Source organism: Aythya fuligula, chromosome 2 (genome assembly GCF_009819795.1).
Source record: "Aythya fuligula isolate bAytFul2 chromosome 2, bAytFul2.pri, whole genome shotgun sequence".
Classification (NCBI taxonomy): Eukaryota; Metazoa; Chordata; class Aves; order Anseriformes; family Anatidae; genus Aythya; species Aythya fuligula.
Window position 1 is genome coordinate 104,569,831 of NC_045560.1, and position 22,729 is coordinate 104,592,559.

Below are 22,729 nucleotides of genomic sequence, written 5' to 3' on the forward strand. Positions count from 1 at the left end.
CGTAGTTCAGATAACTTACATACATCTGACAGCTTCAGAACTTTTTCACATTATCTCACACAAACTAAGTTCTTCCAACAGTTGGACAGCATAAATATCTCTAGCAGAAGACATCAACTGTGTATACAACAGTAAAAGAGCCACGAGGAGATTTAAAGAACTGAGTGGTAACTACAACATGGCAATGATACACTACTAGCTAAGTAACAGCACTAGCCTCAACATAGGGTACCAACTCTTAATATCACATTAACATAAGTTTTGTAGCACTACTCACGCATCCTATCTCCGTGGCCCCTGTTCAAAGAAATTTTGTGCTCACAGCCTTCTTTGTTTTATACATATACATTATGTATGTAAATTGTAAAATAGGACCCGACTGCTCCTTTTTTTTTGACCTCAAAGTACTATTTTCAAATGTGTCATTATCCTTCAGTCTGGGACTATACTCTCCAGGGATTTTCAGGCAAATTATAGTCAGGTGAGCAGAACATATATACCTGGAAAGAACTCAGCTTCATACCTAACTTGGCAAACTGTCCATAGCAAACTAATGCAGCTTCATTAAAACAAAAACAAAAAACATTTACCAATGCTAATATTCCTATTTGTTCTAAAGGAACTTTACTTCACAAGCTAATTAACATCAGCTGTGTAGTGCAGTATTCACTACTTCTACATGTGTTATAAGTCTGTTAAAATCTATTCATTAAGATACAGGAAAAGTATATTTGTTAAAACAAACATAACCAAAGCTGAAATTCTCATCTGGTTTTTCTCATCAAAACAAAATTCTCATCCGTTTTTTCCAATTGTACAAATTAATCTGTTATCATTCATTCTCTTTATGTCAACTTATAAACCAGTTAAGCTAGGATATCAGGGCTTAATTATTTTTTCTAAATACAGCATTAATGACACAAAACATATGATTTCAAGACGGAGAAGCCAGCCTACCTTAACTTTCAAATATACACCAATGTTTCCAGCATTTTTCAATGGCAGCTGCTGTTTGGCTGTTGAACCCACAGTAGTAGACAGATGTATTGTCTGGAAAAAGGAAAAGTGTATATGTATGTATGTGTACACATACAGAAATAAATATAGAAATATAATCTGTATTATAAAAACAAACATATTACTAGAAACAGCAAATTATTCTTAGAATATACTTTGTAAATACATGCAAACCTGTAAGTCCTTTGGAGCATGTATCCTCGCTGTTCCAGCTCTTGCTCGAAGAGGAATGCTTTTAATCACACCGGTAGGTCCTGGACTATCCAATTCCACATCAACTCTTGCCAAGAATTCATCCGCTGGACCCAAGGGATCTAGGAACAAGTCCGTGAATCACAAAACTCAAGCAAGTTTGCTAGCAGCAGAGGCCATTCCTATGGACGTGTTGATCAGTAGCTGAACTGAGTGAGACACCTTACCCTTAAATGGACATTGATGTATACTCTCCCTATCACAAACCTGCAGGTAAACGCTCACAGGATCTTATTTAAGATTTTTACCTTTCTGCCAAATATGGCTGAAATTTTCTAAAGCAAACCAAAAAGCATACTAGCTAAACTAGCTGATATACTACTGCTTAGAGGAAGCTGGGGGGAAAAAAAAAGTTTTTGTTTTTTTTTCTTCAAATTTCTCATCTATATTATAGCATTTTCTTAAGCTATTATTTAATTCCTTCAGCAAAAGAAGTGGGAATTTCACACATTTTGAAGTAGATAATCACTTTATACCGCCTGATATGGAAGTATAAGTACCCTTGTTAACATCTAAAAGATTAAGACATAGAGGTACGTCCCTTCAGGTCCTAAAATTAAACATGATACTGAAAACATTAGGACACAAACCAAAGACTGTTTCATTTCAAATTTGCAGCCTGTTTCTACAATTTTAACATGTACATACATTAAAAGTCAAATTTGTTTTAGTTAAAAATGAAAATCAGATTACTATACCTGAACAAGAAATTTGTTTCTTAGGTGCATGGAACAGAACCCAAACAGTTAAAGCTTCAGGATCCTGAAAAAGAAATTGGTAGACTCATCTCATGGATGAGACAGAGATTCTGAAGAGAAATGTAAAGAAACTTGTAGCAATAAAACACTACTCAAATAGGTAGGCTCTGTAAAAATCATTACTGTTAATCCAGATGTTCAGAACTCATTTCAGACAGTAACAGTGAGAATCAGTCAACTCAAACCACTTACTTGTCCATCATAACTTGCATGGATCACATGATTTACAACTGATGGAGCTGATATCTGAGAAACCGTATCCATTTGGAGTGACTGCTCACTAGGAGGATTAACTGGTTCCTTGGAAAACGTGAAGCAACGCCAAGCTACTGCATTCTGTCCACAAAATAAAGTTTTTAATGTATTAAAACTCTTATTGTCACTAACAAGAATACTGACAGAACTGAGAAATGTAAGGCTATTTCTAAATAGTAAAACTAGCCTGCTAAAATAATTATTTTAATTATCTTTAATTAAAGATTAATTATTTTAATCTGTAGTTTCAGTTGGACTACAGTCCAGAAAACATTCTAAAAATAGTCAGAAACCCTTCTGCAGTAAAAGGAGACAATGGTTAGTGGAAGGCTTTGAGAAGTTTGGCTATGCAAGGCCAAACCTGACCCAGTCGCTGAGGCAATGATCCAACCTTAACGTAAGGCCAGTCCTTCCCCTGCTGTCCCCACATAAGGGAACAAGACAGCACAGAAAGCAGCCAGTATAGCCACCAACACAGAACCTGCATTGCCACAGAGACGCAAAGGGGAGCATGTTGTAGCCTACAATGCAGGGTATTCCTGCCAAGTGGGAGAGAGCAGGCAGAGTCCCACTCCCACGCCGGCAGAGAAACACAGAACTTGCTCAGCTTGCTGTGAAGCAAAGCTGCTTGTTTCAGTCGTTAGCTGTTTGAACAGCACGTGCCACTTCAATAGTTCACACATCTTCTCTAAAGGAAGGTTTAGGCAACACAATTCTTTTGCTGTCTGCTGCTCTACTGACTCTGGCAACACAGGGACAGGCTGTGTCTGCACTCATTTACAGAAGGGAGGAAAAAAAAAAAAAAAAGGTTTGACTTCTTCCACAAGCACTTTTGCTGGTACCGTTACAGCTGAACCAGATTATCACCCTGCAAGAGTTATTTCCTTACTAACTTTAGACTCTTTGGGATTTTTACATCTAGTGTCAAGGGCATATTTCCTATTTACATATAAAATGTAAATAGGGTTCCAAAAAGGGTTCCCCCAAAATAGGGTTCCCCCAAAAAGGGTTCTATTAAAATTCAGTATCGCAAGAAGTTAATTTTCACATACAAGATGCTTGCTGTACTTACTGCATTAATAATCAGTCTAATTGGCACAAAAGCATGGGTTTTGTTGGTAAGTTTTAGTGGAAGAGCCTTCCAACTGCCAGAAGTCAAGTCACCAAAATCCAGATAATCTTGTTCTCCTGTTTCCACCTGGTTTTAAGGCAAAGCAGAAATTATAAGGAAGGAAAAGTGCCAAATGCACCAGCATACAAAAGCAGCAGGATGCTACATACGTTATGTTAATTGTAATATTTTTAGCTAGTTAAACTTCAGGAAAATAAAGAGGGGTTAATTTTGTTTGTATAAAAATACTTTGTGCTGTGATCTGTAGCAAAACACAGCTTTTATTTGGTACATTTCACCATCTCAATAATGTAACAAGGTATGTAGAGGTATAGTATGGTTTACTTTTAATTTAAAAATGGAGCAAGTTTGAATGAAGAACATGGACAACGATGGGTTTTGTCAAACTACTTACAAAAGTTACATTGAAAGTTAAATTCAGATTTACAGAAGTATGAAAATACTGTATCTATTCATATATATTCAGCTAGAGTACCATTAGAACTTGTTGAAAATGTTTAGTTAGGCCAAGTAGGTTAACAGTTCAGCGTAAGATGAAAAAATTTGCTAGCTGTGATTAATATACTGACGATTTGACTTTTGTCAGCAAGGTCACAGACAACCACATAGTTTGCTGAGACACCTCCAAAAGTAGCATCATGCACACTTCTGCCTGACGAGACTTTTAAATGTACAACTGCATAACTCCAATAATTAAATTTGGATTTAATATACTACTTCCCATCTAGCTGTTTGTTTTTTTTTTGTTGTTTGTTTTTGTTTTTTGTTTGTTTGTTTGTTTGTTTTCTTTTTTATGGTAAGACAAAAGATAAAGGTATATTCCATATACCTATTTATTTTTAATTATGAACTAGTCTGAAAAAAAAGATTCTCTACAGCCATAAATAAACCAAAAGGAATAACTAACCACATCAAAACCCACTTCATGTAATTAAAAAATGAAAAAATGAAACTTACAGCTGGAATGCTTTTCGCTATGTTTTAATGCTAAATGATGTCCAACATAGTCGGTAATATATGCTGAGAAAGCATTAGATGTTAAAGACCTCATCCATTCTTTTAATAATGGAAAAAGTAGTATCGTTTTATTATTTTCAGTCAGTTATATAAGAATTCTTCATGTTCAGCTAGGTGCTCTTCCATAATTAAAACTTCCTAAGTAGTTATAAGTTTCTAAAAAATATTCTTTTATATTCCCTACCCATCCCTAACATCAGAAATTTTAGGTTCCTTTGAGGAACAACTTCACATTCCTATTCTTTGTCACAGCCATTAAGCTATTCATAAAATTACAATTAAAAAACACAACTGGCTACTTACTTCTAAATGAGGATTTTCAGCAACTGCTGTCAGAACTACCCTACTTGCCAAAGCTTCTGCCTGAACGATTGTCTCAGCATCTGCAGAAACTGGCCAAGATGAAACACTGAGAATACACTGAAAGATCCCCGCATGACAAGGTAAGAAAAGTATTTTCAGGTCATCAGTAGAATGGGGTCCTATGATTGCTTTGTTCTTGAACACAAGACATTGATATTTCGCAGGATCCATCTGAAAAACAAAATCTATGTCAATTTCAACAAGCCTTTTGCTGGAGGACAGCTTCTTTCAAAATACTATATTCATCTGGCACCACTGCTCAGCACAAACATCTTGTACGTCTTTTTGTTCAACATTAATTCTTGCATCATCATAATTATGCCCCACTTCCATCTCACTTAACTGTAGGCATTTGTTTTAGAAGTTAGATAAGTCAGCCTGAAAGTTGCTGGGATTTCTTTCCAGCATCTACTGGAAGATTAGCGTTGGGATTATAGTATTTATTATATTTGAAAGTGAATTTATAAGTAGACTCCTGATTTTGAAAAAAAAATCATCAGCAAAATAACTGACTGACACCAATTTTACTTGGTGCTTTTGTCCAAAGATGGGAGGAAGAAGCGTGAGGGAAGATTAAGGGAAAGGTTGATAGGATGGAGATCAGCAGTAAATCCTAGTACAAATGTCTTAAAGTTTCTGTTGCACATATTCATATATAATTTGCAAGCAGGAGTGACACTCTGCAAGTCATACTCTGTGCATCTTCAAGGTAACCTGACTAAAAAAAAAAATAATTACATTGTGGAGCAAACAAGTTAAATACATATATTTCTTCATACAAGCAATTGAGATGTGAATGTCATTCAGTAATTTCATGAAAACTATCACCTGGTACAAGAGAATCTGAGGTTTGAATAGTTGCTTAAGAGCTTTGTGATACTGAGCAACTGTGAAAATGTTAAAAAAAATCTTATTTCTATATACATCTATACATACACAAAAACAGACTTGTGGATTAGTGATTTTGTTTGTTTTTGTTTTAAGAGGAAATATACAAAGGAAATGACAACAAAACAGAATTCATTTTCCTGGAAGAAAAACATGTGCTACACCTGCTAGAAAATAAACATAAGAAGAAATATGTTATGGATCCATATGTACAATATGCTTATACATTACAGCTTCTAACTCCCACAAAATGAATTATTGTCTGGTATCTCTTAGTAAAAAGGACCAGTAAACAAGAAGCAGATTCAAAAAAAAAAAGTCAAAAAAGCTGTACTGCATAGAATCTACAACTGAACTGAACTATGGATGTCCCTAAACAATTTCAAAAGATTAGCAAGATAGAGAACAGTCCACTAAGAGCTATGGGCAGAAGTAATACCTAGCTCCTAAGTTCCCACATGTCCAGTTGTCAGAAGCACAAAGCATACTATGCTTGTCCTGTTGCCATATTCTCCACTGCAAAGAGTATTCATCAGTGGAGGAAACAGTACTGGTAGACTTTTAATCTAAGTCACTTGCATGCTCTCAAGATCTTTTCTGTCTGAAACTATTACTGTGCCAACACAAGTACATGGAAAAGTCCAAGATGTCCAATTTATGGCCTACAAGATACATAAAACCCACAGCCATCTAGCTTGGCGCCTGCTCCAAATCTTCCTTATTCTGTCACACGAGATTCAGAGATTGAGAAAAATGGGAGCAAACTCCAAAAACAGTTTTAGAAACATCCCTACAGAGGACAGTTGCTACATTTCTAGGGATAACTTCTTTTCCACACAAAGATGGGAACGAATGAGTAGGAAGCTAAAACTCACCACAATTCACATGCGCAAAACAATTTTAAAGTCAACCCCATCATGTTGTATTTACCCCTACTATTCCTACTCAGTAGAATAAATCAGGTGGCCTGCCTGAAAGAGGGCACCGCTGTTTTTGTCTACCTTAACTATAAAACAGAAAGAACTTATAATTCTCTAATTTTACCGTATGACATCTCATAAGGTTACAGTGTTATGCTTATAATTCTATTTAAAAAAAAAAAAACAAAACAAACTCTTACCTTTTCCCCATTTACTGAAATACTGAGTATTCCAATGCTGACCTGCAGCCACCGTTCAGTTGGATTAAAGATGCTAAGAGCAGTCTGTGAGGCAATTCCCACACAACAGGCATTAGGGAACTTCAGCTCTTCTGGTACTTTTACATGTCCTTCGGAAGAAAGTACACTCCTGTTAGGTCCAAGTATCCACAAGCAAATCAGCACTCAGGCTGTCACCGCATCAATCTGTAAACCCATTTGCCAAATGCTTCCTTGTATGAAGGAAACATTCAACTCCTACAGTTTACATCAGAATGTTTTCCACCAGCCTGATAGCCACGATTTTAATCAGGCATTTCTTCTTCGCATGTAACTTGGAATTCAAGTATCACATACAAAAATACTTAAAGAAATAAGACATCCCATGCAGTCACTAACCTACAAGGTGTGTGTGTGTGTACATACCTTGTATAAAACACTCAGTTTTCACAGTTTAATCAGTAGTAGCCCAAATGACAAAAATACAAGCATCAATATCACAACTTCTTTAGGACATTTAATGTGACCAAAAAAGACTTTTCTTCCTCTACTAAAGTAGAACTGCTACCTAAAAAGCTGTTTAGGCAACCTTTTGCTACAGAAAACACTGAGAATTCCTAGCGTAGATTTTTGCTGTGGAAATGCTGCCATCAAAAGTCACCTCCAAATCAACAAGAAATCCTAATTCAAATACTTTATTTCCAGGAGGTCCTTACTTCTACAATATTCAAAATAACTCTTTCAGACGAAATGCAACATTATAATGACAACAAAATGAAGTAAGAGTTCTGTGGCATGCCAAAGAACAATTATCCACAAACCCACTAATAGGTACTCATGTCTAATGAAAAAAATTGACTTCTCAGTTAGGAAGGCATGTGTACAACTTTACCTGGAGTAAAATTTTAGTTACTTGAACAATAGTCTAAGGCCACAAATTATTATTAATCCTCCAAACCAGAAAATTCAAACACAAACACGAAGGTGAAAACATGAACTAAGACTAACATCACTGGAATTTAATTACAAGTTCAAAAAGTCAAATTTGCCAAAAAAAAAAAAAATCCCGTCTACACTGCACAGATATTCAGAGAAGTTCAAAAGCAAGTACAAGAAGTCAGCAATTAAAGATGAGTAATAAATCACCTACAGACTACTACAAATACAAACCTTCAACACCACTAGCTTGTCATTTCATCTCAAAGAATTAACTAGAAAAAAAAATCAGAAAAAACAACTAAATAGATCAGATTAAGAAAAATCTCAGAAGTGAAATATTTTACATTGCTTTGATTTAGAGGTAAGTCAAGATACAGAGAAACAGCATAAAGTACAGAAGGAGATTGGCAGCTTTTCTTTCCCCTTTCATAACTAGAAAAAAGCCTAAGCTCTCCACTTTCCTCTTGGGATTTTTCAGCTTAGCTGGCTGTTAATACAAAGTTGAGTTACAGAGATAAACGCCTTCTACTTTCCAGCTAAAACACAACTGAATTTCCAGAGCATGATTTGTTTTCCCTAACTGCAACTAGGATTTGTCTTCCTTATGAGATTAAAGAAAGTGCTAGATCCTTTAAACAGTTGTAAAAATACGGCATGTTGAAATCTAGCCTCTTAAGACTACAAAAAATACCTTTTAAGACCATTAGAAGGACTATAAACGTTGAATTTAGAAAACATAAGTAGAAAAATAATTTTAAAAAAACTAGCCATACCATTTTAAAAAGTATCAAAGGTGCATAAACAATAGTTGTGGTTACACTTAATATACTGCCACATTAATTTTATGTAATGGTCTTTGCATAGTAATTTTAGCCATTCTTGTCCAAAGCTATGTTTTCAGCATACTTTTAAAAAGCCTTACCAAGACCAGGTGACATCGAAAAGTCCCACTCTTTTCTACCAGTTCCAAGAGGTTGTCCAGCAAATGATTTTAGGTTTAAGATATTCTTGTTCCAGGAAGCAGAATGTGGATTACAAAGCGAAGCTGCACCCAAAGAGCCAGGACCAAGATTCGAACCCAAAGGAATTCCTACTGGAACTGGATTCTCCACATGTCCTGCTGGGAGAGTAGAGCAAGGAAGCCCTACTGGAAGGCCAAAACCTGCAGAGCTGCAGCCATGAAACTGAGACAGAACTGTACTTCCAGTAGATGGCATATTTCCCAGATGCTGTTGTACAAATGGGGTCGTTGCAAGAGAACGTCCTGTAAGCAACGTGGGAACAGAAGAAATTGCTTGGCTTTCAGAGGTAGTGACGTGGGGTTTAAAGCTTGAAATAGGAATATACTGTTCTCCAGATGAGTTTTGATTTAATGGAATATAAGTTCTTAGGCCAGGAAACATAGGTAATACATTTAAGGATGGTAATCCTTGTCTCTGTGCTTTGTTTGTAGGATCCTGCCACGCTTCTGCATCAACATTAACAGAAAGTGGCTCAAAGCTGCAAAATTTACTTGACAAAGCTGATTTAACAGGGTCTAACTCTTTATGATTTGCTGCTACATTTGAAGGAATAGATGCAAGCAGCTTTTCATTCTTTGGTAAACCTTCAGTGGACAGTTCCTGGCCCTGTACTTCATCTTCATGTTTTCTTTTAATAGCTGCAAGATCGTTTTCTTCTGATTTTTCATCAACATTAAACAGCACTCCTTTTCGGTTTCTTTGGCACAAGTAGTCTTCTACATTTTCGTTGGCATGTTCCTGTGAAGGTGTTGGGCTGGCTCGAATTATCGTTGTACTAAGTTCACTTGCATTTTCACTCTAGTAAACAAATGGAATATACAATATTATTAGAAATATTATAAATTCTAGAAAAGTAAGTAGGATTTATGAGACAGACACTAATACCGGTGTTGTATCCAACATAAGCAATCAAGTTTGTCAAGTCTTGTCTGGAGTTTTGTTTTTATAACATCTGTGGCTCTTCAGTTGAAAAAGTTTCCACTGGGATGGATGCTATCAGAGAGGTTTTCGGCTTTTATTTGTGTTTAAATTCCATCCACATTTATACACAGTTTGGAGCAGGGGTGGCATAACAAAGATTCCAGATTTGAAGGAACCAATTGACTGAGATAATAGAATACTAATCATCTTAATCAGCGTAAGACCGCAAGTCTGAACAGAAGTATCACTCTTAGAGTACACTCTTTGCTAAAGCACTAAGAGCAGTCAGAATGATTGTCAGAGATAGATAAATGGTGCTTTCGGTCCCGAAATCATTTAAGTTAAATTAAGTTAAAACAGGAGTTTATAAACATTTCTCAGGGGGTGGGGTAAGAAAAGTATTCTTCCCAACAGCTGAAGCTGAGCAGAAAGGGAGCTTCAGGGGTGACAAAAGCAGATATAGATGCTGCAAACTGCTACCGGAATGCTGCATTGTGTTCCAAGAACAGAATGACTCAATAAGCAATAAAGAAAAATGCAAGGAGAAAACCCACAAACTTTTTTCTTCTTAGGTTAGTAGTTCTTTGAATGTTTGATTATGTTTACATTCACTAGGGTTTGTGATTAATCAAAATCTAGCTCAGAATTTAAATTTCTAAAAACTCAGGAGTGGGTGAGAGAAGAGGGAGAAGCAGAATACCTTTTCCCTATGCACAGTATGTACTAAGCTGTTCTGCAACCCTTAAGGCTTTTCTAATGAACTGTTAAAATTTATTTTCACCATTTAAGAGTTCGTTTTGGGAGGTGGGTGTTTTTTAAGAAAGGGAATCAATGCATAATTACAGATCAAGACCTTCTTACCCAGCGTGTCTGTGGATCATGCGTTACAGCTGTGTTTTTAAGTGTACTGTCAGATGCGGAGACATACGTTAATCTGCTCATGCTCGGGCTTGAATAAACTGACTGAGGTAGCGTATTCTCCTTGCAAGGAGATTTTGGATAATGCGATGTGCAAGTAAAATCAGCTTCAGACCTGAAAAACAAATTTGAAGTACATTGGCATTACAATACATTTCTGATGATACACCCAATGAGTGCTAGACTACTTTAAAATCAATCTACTTCATCATTCTGCTTACTACAGTCAATAGAAGTGAAAAAATCAGCTATTAAATAACCTTTACAAGGTCTGGCTTGATGTAAATGAAGTTCGTTTTCACTAAATATAAGTTCATAAGACAAAGCATCAGAGTTCCACAGCTGCACTCAGATGCTAAGGTCATAGAAAAAACACTAAGTTATTAAAAGAAATAAGTATACTTTTATCCAATTAGATCAAAGAATACCGAATGAAATCATTCAATATCCCAGACATCACATATCAGTATTTCCTCTTCACTGCTGAGTTTCTCTTCATTTCACACACACAAAAATATAGGCTCTCATGTTTGACAAAATGCATCGAGTACCATGAAAACAGTTGAAGTCGCTGCCAACTTTAACCAGAAAAAAACACACTTGCCTAAATACAAATACTTCTGCACTTTTTGATTTTTGAAAAATGCCAAATAGTGTAATTCTAAAGTCACAAACCACATACTAACTGTAGTTAAATATCAAGCAGTGAACTTAAAGTTCAGGCAAACAATTTAATACCTCTTCTTTTCGGGACAGCATACATAGGCACTGGCTACTGGTCATAGTATACGTGTAAGACTACATGACAGGCTTAGTAGTAATCTTATAATTTATATAGTGCTTCTTATTACTGAAGACCATTTAAATAACATTACCCTTTCAGTTGCTAAGAATTCCTGAAATCTTTGACACGAGATGCAGCTTCAAAATATGAAGTGTTCAAAAACAATACAAATATTTCAGCCCACCCTCTCTCACAAGCAGTGATATGAACCTGAGAATGAAAGTGACTGAAATACAAATCACCAACCAAATAGCTTCATTTGTAGTAGATGAATTGCACTAGAATAACAGTTCAAGTAAATAGAGTATTTTATACCCAAGTTTTTGTGATGATGGAGTTATCTAAAGAATCTGACTAGCTAACGTGCTGGGTATTTTGTATTCTTGCTTTACTGGACAATCCTGAGCGGAAACAGCCACATGCCTGTCCATCGTCTCTCTCATCATGCCAGTGAGGAAAATAAAAAGTTAACAATTGCTTAAGATTGTTCCCCCATACACACATCAAAAGCAAAAAGAAAGGTTATGTCTAAGAATGATGTCATAGTTTAATAAAGAAGTATAAACGTAAAGTATAAACATAAAGGTCAAGGACAAAACTACAATTAAAACTTGATCACTCAGCAATCCTCATGAAGCATTAGTAATTCTTATAACCTGCTCTGAGACATTTACCCTGAAAACGCTGTTCCAGAAGCATCACTAGGAGAAGAGTGTATTAGGGGCGAAGTTGAAGGTCTGAAGCTATACTGCTCATCCTCTAAAGGCTGCAAGTCACATTCAGGAAGAACAGGCTGATGTTCTGGTAAATAAGCAGAATTTAATAACAAGTTTAAGCACAGGATACAAGTCTGTTTTCAGGAAAAGCCTTTTCTATAACTGGTTACATTTGCCTTTTTGGACTACTCTTCAGATTCACTTACCATTACTATCCTGGGAAGTCAGGGAGAGCTTCTCAAAAGTTACATGTTTCACATTCCCACTGCAAGCAGTACTGGCCTCTTTGTTTCTCTTCTCTATTTTTGGACTTTGCTTTGTCTCATCCGTGTTCAATTTCTGCACAGGCTTTGCTTTTGTAGGACTTACTAAGACATATTTACCAGATTGTTTGGCAGGTTTTAAGTTGCTGAGTGACACAGTGTTTCCTGTACTTCTCTCCAAACCATTAAGCGGTTCAGGAACAGCATTTGTTGCTTGATCTGTTTCTGCATCTTCCCTGGTACAACATCTGCTAGTAAGATTGTCAGTCTGGTGAGCAAACAGATTTCTCTGTGACATTTCTATTTTTGCTGATAAAGGAGTTCCACATCTCTGTGCATCATTTCTTGTAGGTGAGCAGATACCAAGTGTATCTAATGTAAGGTCAGCACTTAAAGACTGTGAATGTTTACTATTTAATAAATCTGTCAACTTTTCTGAACCTTTTACACTATTTGTAGTCCTGTCTTCATGCTTGGAAACATCAGATGGATTACAGATATTCTGAGTATCATTTTCTGCATGAAAATAATCCAGAAATCGTTTATCTACTTCTTGCTGTTCATCATGATCATTTAACAAGTCTTCTAGAAAAGCATCTTTATTTCTAACTTTACTCAGTAAAGAGCCATCAGTCGTAAAGTTCTGGACAGATGCGTCATGTTTCACAATACTCTCATATTCACTTTCATGTCCAAGCTCATCTGTCTTTCTAAGGTATTTTTCCATATCAAATGCACTGCTTTCGACATTGTTAGGTAACGCGTGATTAGCGGAGAGCTCCATCTCTTTAATAATTCCAGGAAGGAAACATGTTTTTTTATTTTTAGTTGAGAGTGCCATCATCATAGCAGCTAGCTGGGTAGGATCAGCACTGCAGGAAGCATTCGCAATAGCAGATGCAATTGTGCTAATACTTAGGACAGAATCAGAATGATTACATAAGCCACCTTCCACCTTGTCCTCATGAATTCCCTCCTACAACAAAAGAAAATGGGTTAAGCACCAAATTAAGAAATGTATATTTTAAGTGATTTTGCATTTGCCTAATATGTTCACGTTTCTTGTTAAAACATTTCTAACCTACTGCCAAGAAGAAACACTACAATGGGAAAATTACTCATTTTGTAAACTATGTGGAACTGCTTGGTCTGTCAACCCAAATGAGGAAGGGAGAAAAAGGAAAATGAGATGACAATAGTAACACCTCGCTGTCCAGAGGATCATAGCATTCTAACAAAGTCACCCCAAGAAACAGAAATACCTGCTAGGATTTCAAATGATTGATATAAAAGGAACAAGTTGCTATGAAAGCTTAAATTTAGCCTTATTTAAAGAAGCAATAAGAAGAAGAAGCGTCAAGTGACCTTTAAGTGACTTTTGTTCAAGTTCATACTTGTAATTAATAGAAGATACGAAGAAATACCTTTGAGTTACTTTGGGTAGCTGCTTCTGTATTAATGCTTTTTTGTATTCCAGCTGCAGAGTCCACCCTATGCCATGCACTTTCACAGCTGGTAGAATTTCCATGTTCTTTTGTTTGTGTTTCCAAGTCTTCTAAGAAAGAAGAAAAAAGACTGATAATTAATTATATCGTCTCAACATCAGCATTCATTGGACACACGTGCTCCTGTAGTGCTCTGTAGGAAAAAACTGCCATAATGGCACAAGTACAAATACATCAAATGTTGTCTGTGCAATACTCAAAGTCTACATTCAGTTCACAAAATTAGTACCATATGCTCATGCTCTTCATTTTCAGGTAGTTTATCACATTATTTCAAGCCAAACAAATCTCATAAAATGGTATTTGCAAGGTACCATGAACACAAACCCAACTCCAGTAGAAAACTGGCAAAGTTGTATCTGAGTAAATCCATTTTTCATATGCTGGAGGGTTTGACAGAGGTAAACAGCAATGACCTTGAAGGAGGACATGTTTCTGAAACCATCAAAACCATTAAGAATCTTCTTGATTACCAGACCAAACGCAAACTAGGAGATACTCTGATGAGATCTATAGGCTACCATAGCACCAAAGCAGTTTCTGCTTAAAGAAAAACATCCAGACTTCCTAGAACACTAAAAAACAAAGTTTTAAAAATGTTCAGCTTAGTAAGAAAATAATTATAAAGCATTTTTATTTATTTTTAATTTCTGTTCTGCTTGTAGCAGATATTTGGAGCTTAGATACACTTTGCATTTCAAGTAATACCCTCCCTCAAGTGGCTAAGCTCTCAGCTTCTTCTGCATTTACTGCTCCTTAAAGAGGAATTGCATACTGACATTGCTGATAAAGATCATTGCCAGTACTACTGAAAAATCAGATGGCAATAACTCTTAACATCCTGGCCATGAAGTGACCTAAAAACGTCCTTCCCCTAGCATTTATAGCAACACTCATATCAAAATAACTACAGAGCACATCAGGGTACTTGTCTATTATTTAAAGCAACAGTTATAGCTATTATTTAGCTGAACAGTGGTCACAAACTTCAGTAGCTAGCTAGTTTCATGGGTTTTTTTTGTTTGTTTTTGTTTTGTTTTGTTTTTGACAAAAACACAGACTTCTTGGAATGGACTTAAGCACACTAACACTTAAAAAAAAAATATTAGAAATGCTCAAAAATATTTGGAACATCCTGGAATGAGGAAGATAATGGCTGTAAAGTTGTTTTCAAGGACATGTGCTCCATAAAAACCTGATGGATGTTTTTCACCAAGTCACTGCATTAATGCTAGAGAGGCTCACAAAGATTGATGTCACCCCAACCATAGCAAGAACAGCAGACACACTTTAAAATGAACTTGCCTTTTGAGCAAGTACTCTTAATTATTTCCTAGGTGTAGCTTGTTAAGTTGATACACAAATATGCAAAGTGCATATTGTGATTTTCACATATAAAATCCTGAAAGAATCTCTTTTTACTTAGAGTCACTCAGATATCACAGAAGTGTATTTATTTATTTTAAAAGATGGTAGGAAAGAAATTAGACTATATACACACGCACAGACACAGACAGCTCATGCCCAATTCTAGTTCTTTCCCTACATCCTTGATACCTGTACAGGCAAACAAACCAGCTTTCTGGTTTCATTTCTTTTGGCAACACATTTGTATAGCTTTTTCAATAGGAAAAAGCTCTGACCAGACTTCAGTTATTACATGGCACTGTAACCAGTGTCTAGAAATGCTCACATTACCAAGAAAACTTCAGCTACTATCTAGTATTAGAATGCTCCCTCTTGCAACTCTTTAGGCTCTGTGTTTTGTTGGTGCTTCCATCTTCAATCCCACACCCCTGAAAATGATTTGGTGAATGAGTCTATTACATATTCTTAACAGTCCTCGCAAGTTACATACAAGTAATTCTTAACTACTGTTACAGACTGTCTAAGGCTGACCCTTCCGTTCAATAATTACCTGTAAACACATCAGAAAGCTGTGAAGTTTCTTGGACAGTGTCACATCCTGAGACATCAGATTGTCTTAGCAAAGCAACAGGTTCCCTTTTCTTCGGAGATGTAATATGGTAACCAAAAGATGGCTATAAAAAAAGTTACCCCAGAATACAGCATTAGTCAATTTAATCATTAATAGAAAGGTTCAGTTGGCTTGCAAAGCAGTTTCAGACACAGTGCCTCCCCAGCTGGTGTTTGGCTTTTGTATGGCTGAGAAATAACACACCTCCTAGCCTTGCAAGTGCCTAATCAAAATACACACGGTGTGATGCGGTGTGGTGTTTGTGTGAGCAACATTTAATTCAACTACTAGGTGGATTGTTTGCTCAGACCTCTAACAAGCAGCATGTAACATGGCATATTCTCCTCTCCATAATCCTACATATAATTAATTTTTGACCAAAAGGTAAAGATTCCCTGTTAACACCAACCAGCCCTTCATATCAGAAGTTCCAAGCGAGTACAAGTGAGAAACAAACTAATCCATACCTGTCATATATACATACAGAATCTCCTTAATAAGCAAACTTATAAAGTAGTTCTCCAAAAGAATTAGTTACGATGTTTTTAATAACAGCAGTAGTTTTTTCCTTGTCCTTCCCTTGCACCTTCAAACATTATGATACATACCCGTTTCACATCACTGTCTCCACCAAGACAACCCAGAGCTTCAGATCTCTGACCAAAGAACTCTCCCAAAGACAAACGTAGGTAACTGGCATCCCTGTTAAGTTCAGATGTTCTCAGAAGAATGCAGCTATTGGCAGATTTCCATGAGCAGTCTGCTACTTCAGATGCATTTAGAATGTCTACTTTTTCTGCCTGTAGACAAAGAAGTTTCAGAAATTGTAACTTGCAAATAAATTAGTGTTATTCTGTTTACATTCAGATAATTATTTACCTGCCCAAGTCTGTGCTCTTTCTCAAATTCTTCCTGGTCTTGTGCAATCATTGCTGCTGCTTCAGCTTAAAACCAGAAAGGACACAAATTAAAACAAGTTGGAATTTAGTAAGCATTAATGTTACCATTTTGTGTCATTAAACTAAACTTTAAGGCAAAGATTGCAATGCTTAATTCTGCAACCAAGACAATCTGGGACACACCAGGAGTTGTTCCTCCCATTACAGTGGGAAAAGTTCATATGAAGTTTGCTTTAAAAGAGTATTTCCTGCATCCTTAGGAGCCACAGTAAAAGTAGTATTTGACTAGCTAACTTAGAGGTGAATAAAGGTGGCATCTTATGGCCTTAACACCAAACCAAACTCTCTCTCTATATATATAGTTTATATATATATATATATATATTTGTAATGATTATGCCATCCAATACTTGTATTATTTTCATAATTAATATTTAAATAACAACAAACACTTCAGATCTCTTTTCTGAAATGATTTAAAAACTACTTATCAAGAGATACTGTTACTACCTTACCATTTTGGTCTAGCTTAATGATACTTCAACGTTGAAGTATTTGGCCTTGTACACATAGCATCCCTAGTCACAGAGGAATACATCAAGAATGGATGCAAACGTGTAAAGTTAATATAGCTGTTGTCTATCAAAGTGACTTATGCGAAGTTGGAATACGTACTGTTGAGGAAAGCAACAAAACTGGGTTGCTCAATAAAGAGGTATTCCAACTGTATCTCCTAAAGGCAACATGCCGCTATCAATGACATGCTGTTACATCCAGTGGAATTTTAGGTCATTATCAGTTCTTTGATCTTCTGTGTAAGCCATAAGGAATCTTACGAGGACTTCCTGAAGCACTAAACTCTGTCAAGTGAGCAATCCTGCACTAACTACTCTATACAAGAATACATAGTGTGCATAACTCACTGACAGAGATAGACATGTTATTAGTGAGACTCAAGCATCATCAGATGTCATTTCTTTTCTGTCCATATAAAACAGATCTCTCAGCTGTCAAGCATTCAAGCATCATACTTGAACACTGCAGACAAACAGGCAAACTAGCAGACAGAAAAACACTATCCACGCTGAATCTGGAAGCACAGGTCTTGTACCATATGAAAAGGTAAGCCAAGCAGCTGGAAAGCTTAATTCCTTTAAAAAACATCAGGTGGGGAAAAAGGTAAATACTCCTGGAAAAAATTTACAACAGACAAATATTCAAATGATTGGACAAGCTGAGTCTGAAATACAGCAAAGTGTCCAAAATGTCCTGGCATTTAAAAAAAATAATGAAGGAGCTCTGCTTCGCTGACATAGCCGATAGGGAAGTTTCTACTACACTGGATCTCATTTGTTTGTTCCAACAGAAAACCACCACAGTGTTGACAAACAATGCTTCAACCAATCAACCCTGTTTGATCTTGCATTCTTAATAAACTGTTCTGCACAGTGTCGTCTTTGAAAGATTGGAGAACCTTGATCAGACATCTACAGAATACATTACCCCTCCCATATGTCAGCCTTAGAAACTAGGAGAGACGAGGAGAAATATTGTTGCATACAATGCTCCAATCTATCTAGTAAAAACAGATGATCAGAGCATATTTTGGTGATAAGCAATTGGTTTGCCTACAGTACTACAGGCACACCATCCAAGCCTGTATGACAAACAGAAAGGCTGCCATGAAGATCAGTCTGAGACAGTTAAAGGAAAATTTTTTAAAAAGCTATGTAAACCAAGGCCTGGGATTCCTTAGAAGAGCCCTGTAAACATCCCCAGTAGGTTCCAACATTTCAGTACTCACACCACTTCCTGGGAAGAAAAGGAGAAAAGGGAAGAAGCTACCAACTATAACTATTAATATCATTGTAGGCTACTAACAATATCAGATTTCAATAATTTTTGTATCTAAAGTCTGAAGGATTTGCAACGTTAAATACTAACTTTTTAAATACAAAAAAAGTTTTAAAAGGGATTAAAGTTTACTTAACACTATACTACAGATAACAACAGTTAACTAAAATGGAAAAAGATTACATACATCCAGTTATGAAGTCTTCATCTATTTTATCATCTTCAGCCAGAATTAAGTCTTGTTCTTCATCAAATGAAGTATAATAAGCAAGATCAGTCACCCATTTGCCTTCTTCATTTTGATAAACAATGCTATGTGGTATATCGCCTGAAAGATACATCAAATACTGCACTGTTGATTAAAATAAATAATAGTAACATGGTAAAGTCTCTTAAATTTAAGTAAGGAGTTCACTTGCCAAGGGTCAGCAACAAGTTAATGCAGATAACATAGCTGCAACTGTAAGTTGCAGCAGTTTTTAATCAAAGAAGCAACTCTAAATGTTTCAATATAAGTCCAATATACATCAATTGGTATTTTTTGAAAGCTGCAGCTCAAAACTTATTCAAACTACTTATTTCTTATTTATAAAGAAACGGTGGATTTTTTTAAAAAATAACTTTCACAATTCAAAAAAATCATACCTAACAACTTTATTTCTCTTTCCATGTAAACAGTCTAGCCACAATTGCATACCTAGGTTATATCTAAAGCAGCCTACCTTTGTCTGCTGGAGATAAAGTTGTGTTCTCACAGCTGTCTGCAGTTGGAGACAGGTAAGCATCAGCAAGACCAACTTCACATTCAGTTGAATCTGCAGTTCCAGGTGCATTTGCACTAAGAGGAATTTTAGGAGTGGTGTAGGGCTCCGAAATTGCTTTTGCTGGATGTAGTACTTCTGCATCAGAAGCGGCAGCCTGACACTCAGAAGAGGATTGTATTTCTTGCTTTGAAAGAGCACTTGTGACATCAGCTTCATGGCTGTCCATGCACTGAAGATACAGTGAATCCAATCGCAACTCAGCAGCACTGCGGGAATCTAGTGCATCTCCGCTAGTCATGGAGTTCTCAGGGAAAAATAATAATGATTTTTAAAGTGTCAGCATTGCATTTGTTAACTGTTTATGTTAATAGTCCTAGGTTAAAAAATAGCCAAAGTCAACTATGTTTGAAAAGTATATCTAGACAAATTATTATTCATCTTTTATAAAGTGAGTTTGGGTTGTTAGTTCAACCTCTTAGAAGTTTTCAAATGCACTACTATTTTATTTATATATATATATATATATATATATACATATATATATATATACACACACACACACACAGAAACTACTGTCTTATTCTCTATATTATAAATAGAAATTTAAATAGCAATTCCATACCAGTTGTCTTATTGCTCTGGGCAGCATCTCTCTTTGCTCTGGACATGCAGTTATCCCTTGGTTTTGTGAATCTTCATCACTAGCATTTCCAGAGTCTGCTCCTGTCACTGCTGGATAAGTGTCAGGAACCCGAAAGTCCTCCTTAAATATATAATAATAATAATAATAAAGATTTCTGTTGCACTACAACAGATATACTGAAAATAAGAAAAGATATAGTTATTTCTATAAAGTTTAAAAATATATTTCCAGTAAAGTGTTTGTTCATGTGCCACTGCCATCTCTGGCTGCCAGCACTACTGAAGAGGACAGTAACTCCTGGCTATGCCAACCCACAGAACTGCCCCACTGAGCACATGCACAGCAAGAGGATGGAGGATCTCTTCTTCCTCCTACTGCATTCTTTCACTGTCCTTAACGAGTACACCGTACTGCCTCTCTTCTCCTCTAGAACCACTGCTGAATAAGGACCAACTAAGCACCTGCTGTACCCACCCCACCACCCTCTACAGGAACATTACACAAACAGGAGAGAGCTGAGAGCAGATAACGTAACTGCTACTTGCACTCTTCACAGTGGCCACAGGGTCTCAAACAACCACCTGTTCCTTCCTTCATGTACAGCTGTAGATCAGCAACTGGCAGCCTCTCCAGAACTACTGTTAGGGAGGTTAACAGAACACTTCCCACAGCCTGGAAAGTCTGAAGCCAGGCAGGGAATTTCTGAACCTATCAAGCAACACCTCCTTAGAGTCATTACAATCTTTCCTGTAACGATTTTTAAGCAATAAATAAATTTTATGACACTGTTTTTTTGAAGCTACTTGACAAAACATTTACCTGTTTGAATAAATCACACTTTCCTATTCTGGTCAAGCGTGCAAGTGTCAGTTTCCCATCCAAGCAATCTGTTTGTAACAGGCTTAGCTGCTACGCGAAGCCAAGCCAAGAAGCAGCCAGCTGCTGCTCTGTGCTTACCCTCCACACACTGACTGCCTCTCTAAGGCTCTTATTTCCTCCCCTAGAAAACTAAATCTTCATGATGCTGTTCACTTAATAAAACCTTGAAGATTTTTACCCACAACAATAACCTGGTGATTGAAAAGCTCTTTATAAACTAGTTGTACACTACAAAATAAGCAGACATTAGTGCCAGCAAGCATTACCTTAATATTTACAGAAATAAAAAGTAAAACTAATAGGAAGTAATATTTTGTCAGAAGTGAATTAAATTTATTTTCAAAAAGGGTAACAAATATCTTAATACAAAACTCCACTCCATCCTTTGAAGACTGATGCAGTTAGGACTTTAGCTTTAATTAAGAATCAATAGCTGTAACATGTAAAGTAGTTTTGTCACAGAACCATCAGAATAAAACGAAGCAATTCCTACACAGACAACATGTCCATCTCCTGGACGTTACAAGCAAGATCAATAGGTGGCCTTACTTGCCATTCAGCTGACCCCCCCTTGTTGGTGGTGGTGGGGAAGGGGTAAAGCAATATTTTATGGGTATAGACAGCTTTTTTATTCCTCATTAAGGTTTCTTTGCATTCAGATGCTGGTAATCGAATTTAAATCAGAAGGCCTTCAGAAGACTATGGTGTCAGTACAGACTTCAGCTCTGTTACCAATATTTTCCTTATTAAACACAAGCAGATCCCAAATGCTTGTCTACAAACACCTCGCCATTTTTGACACTAAAACCTCTGCTAGAAAGCTGAAAACAATGTTTAGAAGAGATATTCCTACCATAATGCATTCAAGAGAAGACCTCAGAGATGCAGTAAGTTCGGACTAGCACACATGACACAGAACTCTAAAAAAGAAGCTCCAGAAAGGGCAGACTGAACCGTAGCACACATGAAGTTCATCAGGCACAGGCTAGCTCTATCTTCAGCAACTGCTGACATACATCCTACCTCACTGTCACTCTGAAAGGTCAAGCTAGCAATCCAATATCACATGCTAATATCCTAATGGATACTTGAGTAACGTGCTGCTCAGGACATTATTTCCTTTTCTTTAGGACAAACTATCTTACAGCTCAGAATTGGATTATTTGTTGGTTTTTTTTTGATTTATTGTCTGAAAAATATACTTTTGTAATAAGGTCTAAGACATGCAGTCTCAAGTAGCCCAGCAGGAAAAGTCCTTCTTCATGAAACACTACTGATGCAAAGTTAGTTATTACCAGATTTCTGAGGACAAGTCTCCATCATCCCAGAGAAGGGAGAAATCTACTCTAACAATCTGGATTAAATTTTTCGTTTGCAAGATCAAGTAACAGAATTGAGTGCATAGAACTGCTTATCAGGAAAAATAAGAAAATGACAAAGGAGGAGTGTGAGGAGCCATGTTAGGGGATGGAAAACCTGAACGGAGACTTGAATATAGAAGACTCCTATACAGATAGTAGGTAGACACCTAATAGGGAGTAGGAAGTTCTTAAGCTTTGACACTAGCCTTCCAGTTTAACACTTCTCAAAAGAGCCAGCTACTTACCTAATTTCTCCATGCCTTATCTCATAAACAAGATCTTCTGTAACAAGCATATGTACCAGCTGCTAGCTCTGGACTACAAAGAAGAGGACAATAAATACAAAAATAGCTACCTAACTTCTTTCCTATTTTCCTCTCCTTCCAGGGAAAACCTTGCAAAGGTAAAGGAGAGTCAGAATCTCACTTGATCATTTTGTTTGCTAGTTTAGTGCTGTATTTAC

The 22,729-nt window shown here is 36.5% G+C and overlaps 1 protein-coding gene across 2 annotated transcripts in view; it reads right to left on the reverse strand.

Moving 5' to 3' along the window:
- Positions 1–22,729, reverse strand: part of CEP192 (centrosomal protein 192) — a 62,919-nt gene that overhangs the window by 32,466 nt on the left and 7,724 nt on the right. Inside the window, exons 8-25 of one of the 2 annotated variants that reach the window (XM_032182659.1) lie at positions 20,006–20,146; positions 19,342–19,687; positions 18,807–18,947; positions 16,746–16,810; positions 16,475–16,666; positions 15,807–15,930; positions 13,808–13,935; positions 12,327–13,359; positions 12,079–12,205; positions 10,564–10,735; positions 8,682–9,579; positions 6,803–6,951; positions 4,735–4,965; positions 3,355–3,480; positions 2,220–2,363; positions 1,968–2,031; positions 1,192–1,331; positions 958–1,050 (exon numbers count right to left, since the gene is read on the reverse strand). In XM_032182659.1, coding sequence (XP_032038550.1) covers positions 958–1,050; positions 1,192–1,331; positions 1,968–2,031; positions 2,220–2,363; positions 3,355–3,480; positions 4,735–4,965; positions 6,803–6,951; positions 8,682–9,579; positions 10,564–10,735; positions 12,079–12,205; positions 12,327–13,359; positions 13,808–13,935; positions 15,807–15,930; positions 16,475–16,666; positions 16,746–16,810; positions 18,807–18,947; positions 19,342–19,687; positions 20,006–20,146 — 4,314 coding nt within the window. Of the gene's footprint in view, positions 1–957; positions 1,051–1,191; positions 1,332–1,967; positions 2,032–2,219; positions 2,364–3,354; positions 3,481–4,734; positions 4,966–6,802; positions 6,952–8,681; positions 9,580–10,563; positions 10,736–12,078; positions 12,206–12,326; positions 13,360–13,807; positions 13,939–15,806; positions 15,931–16,474; positions 16,667–16,745; positions 16,811–18,806; positions 18,948–19,341; positions 19,688–20,005; positions 20,147–22,729 lie in introns of both variants that reach the window. The other variant, XM_032182658.1, reaches the window with a different exon arrangement.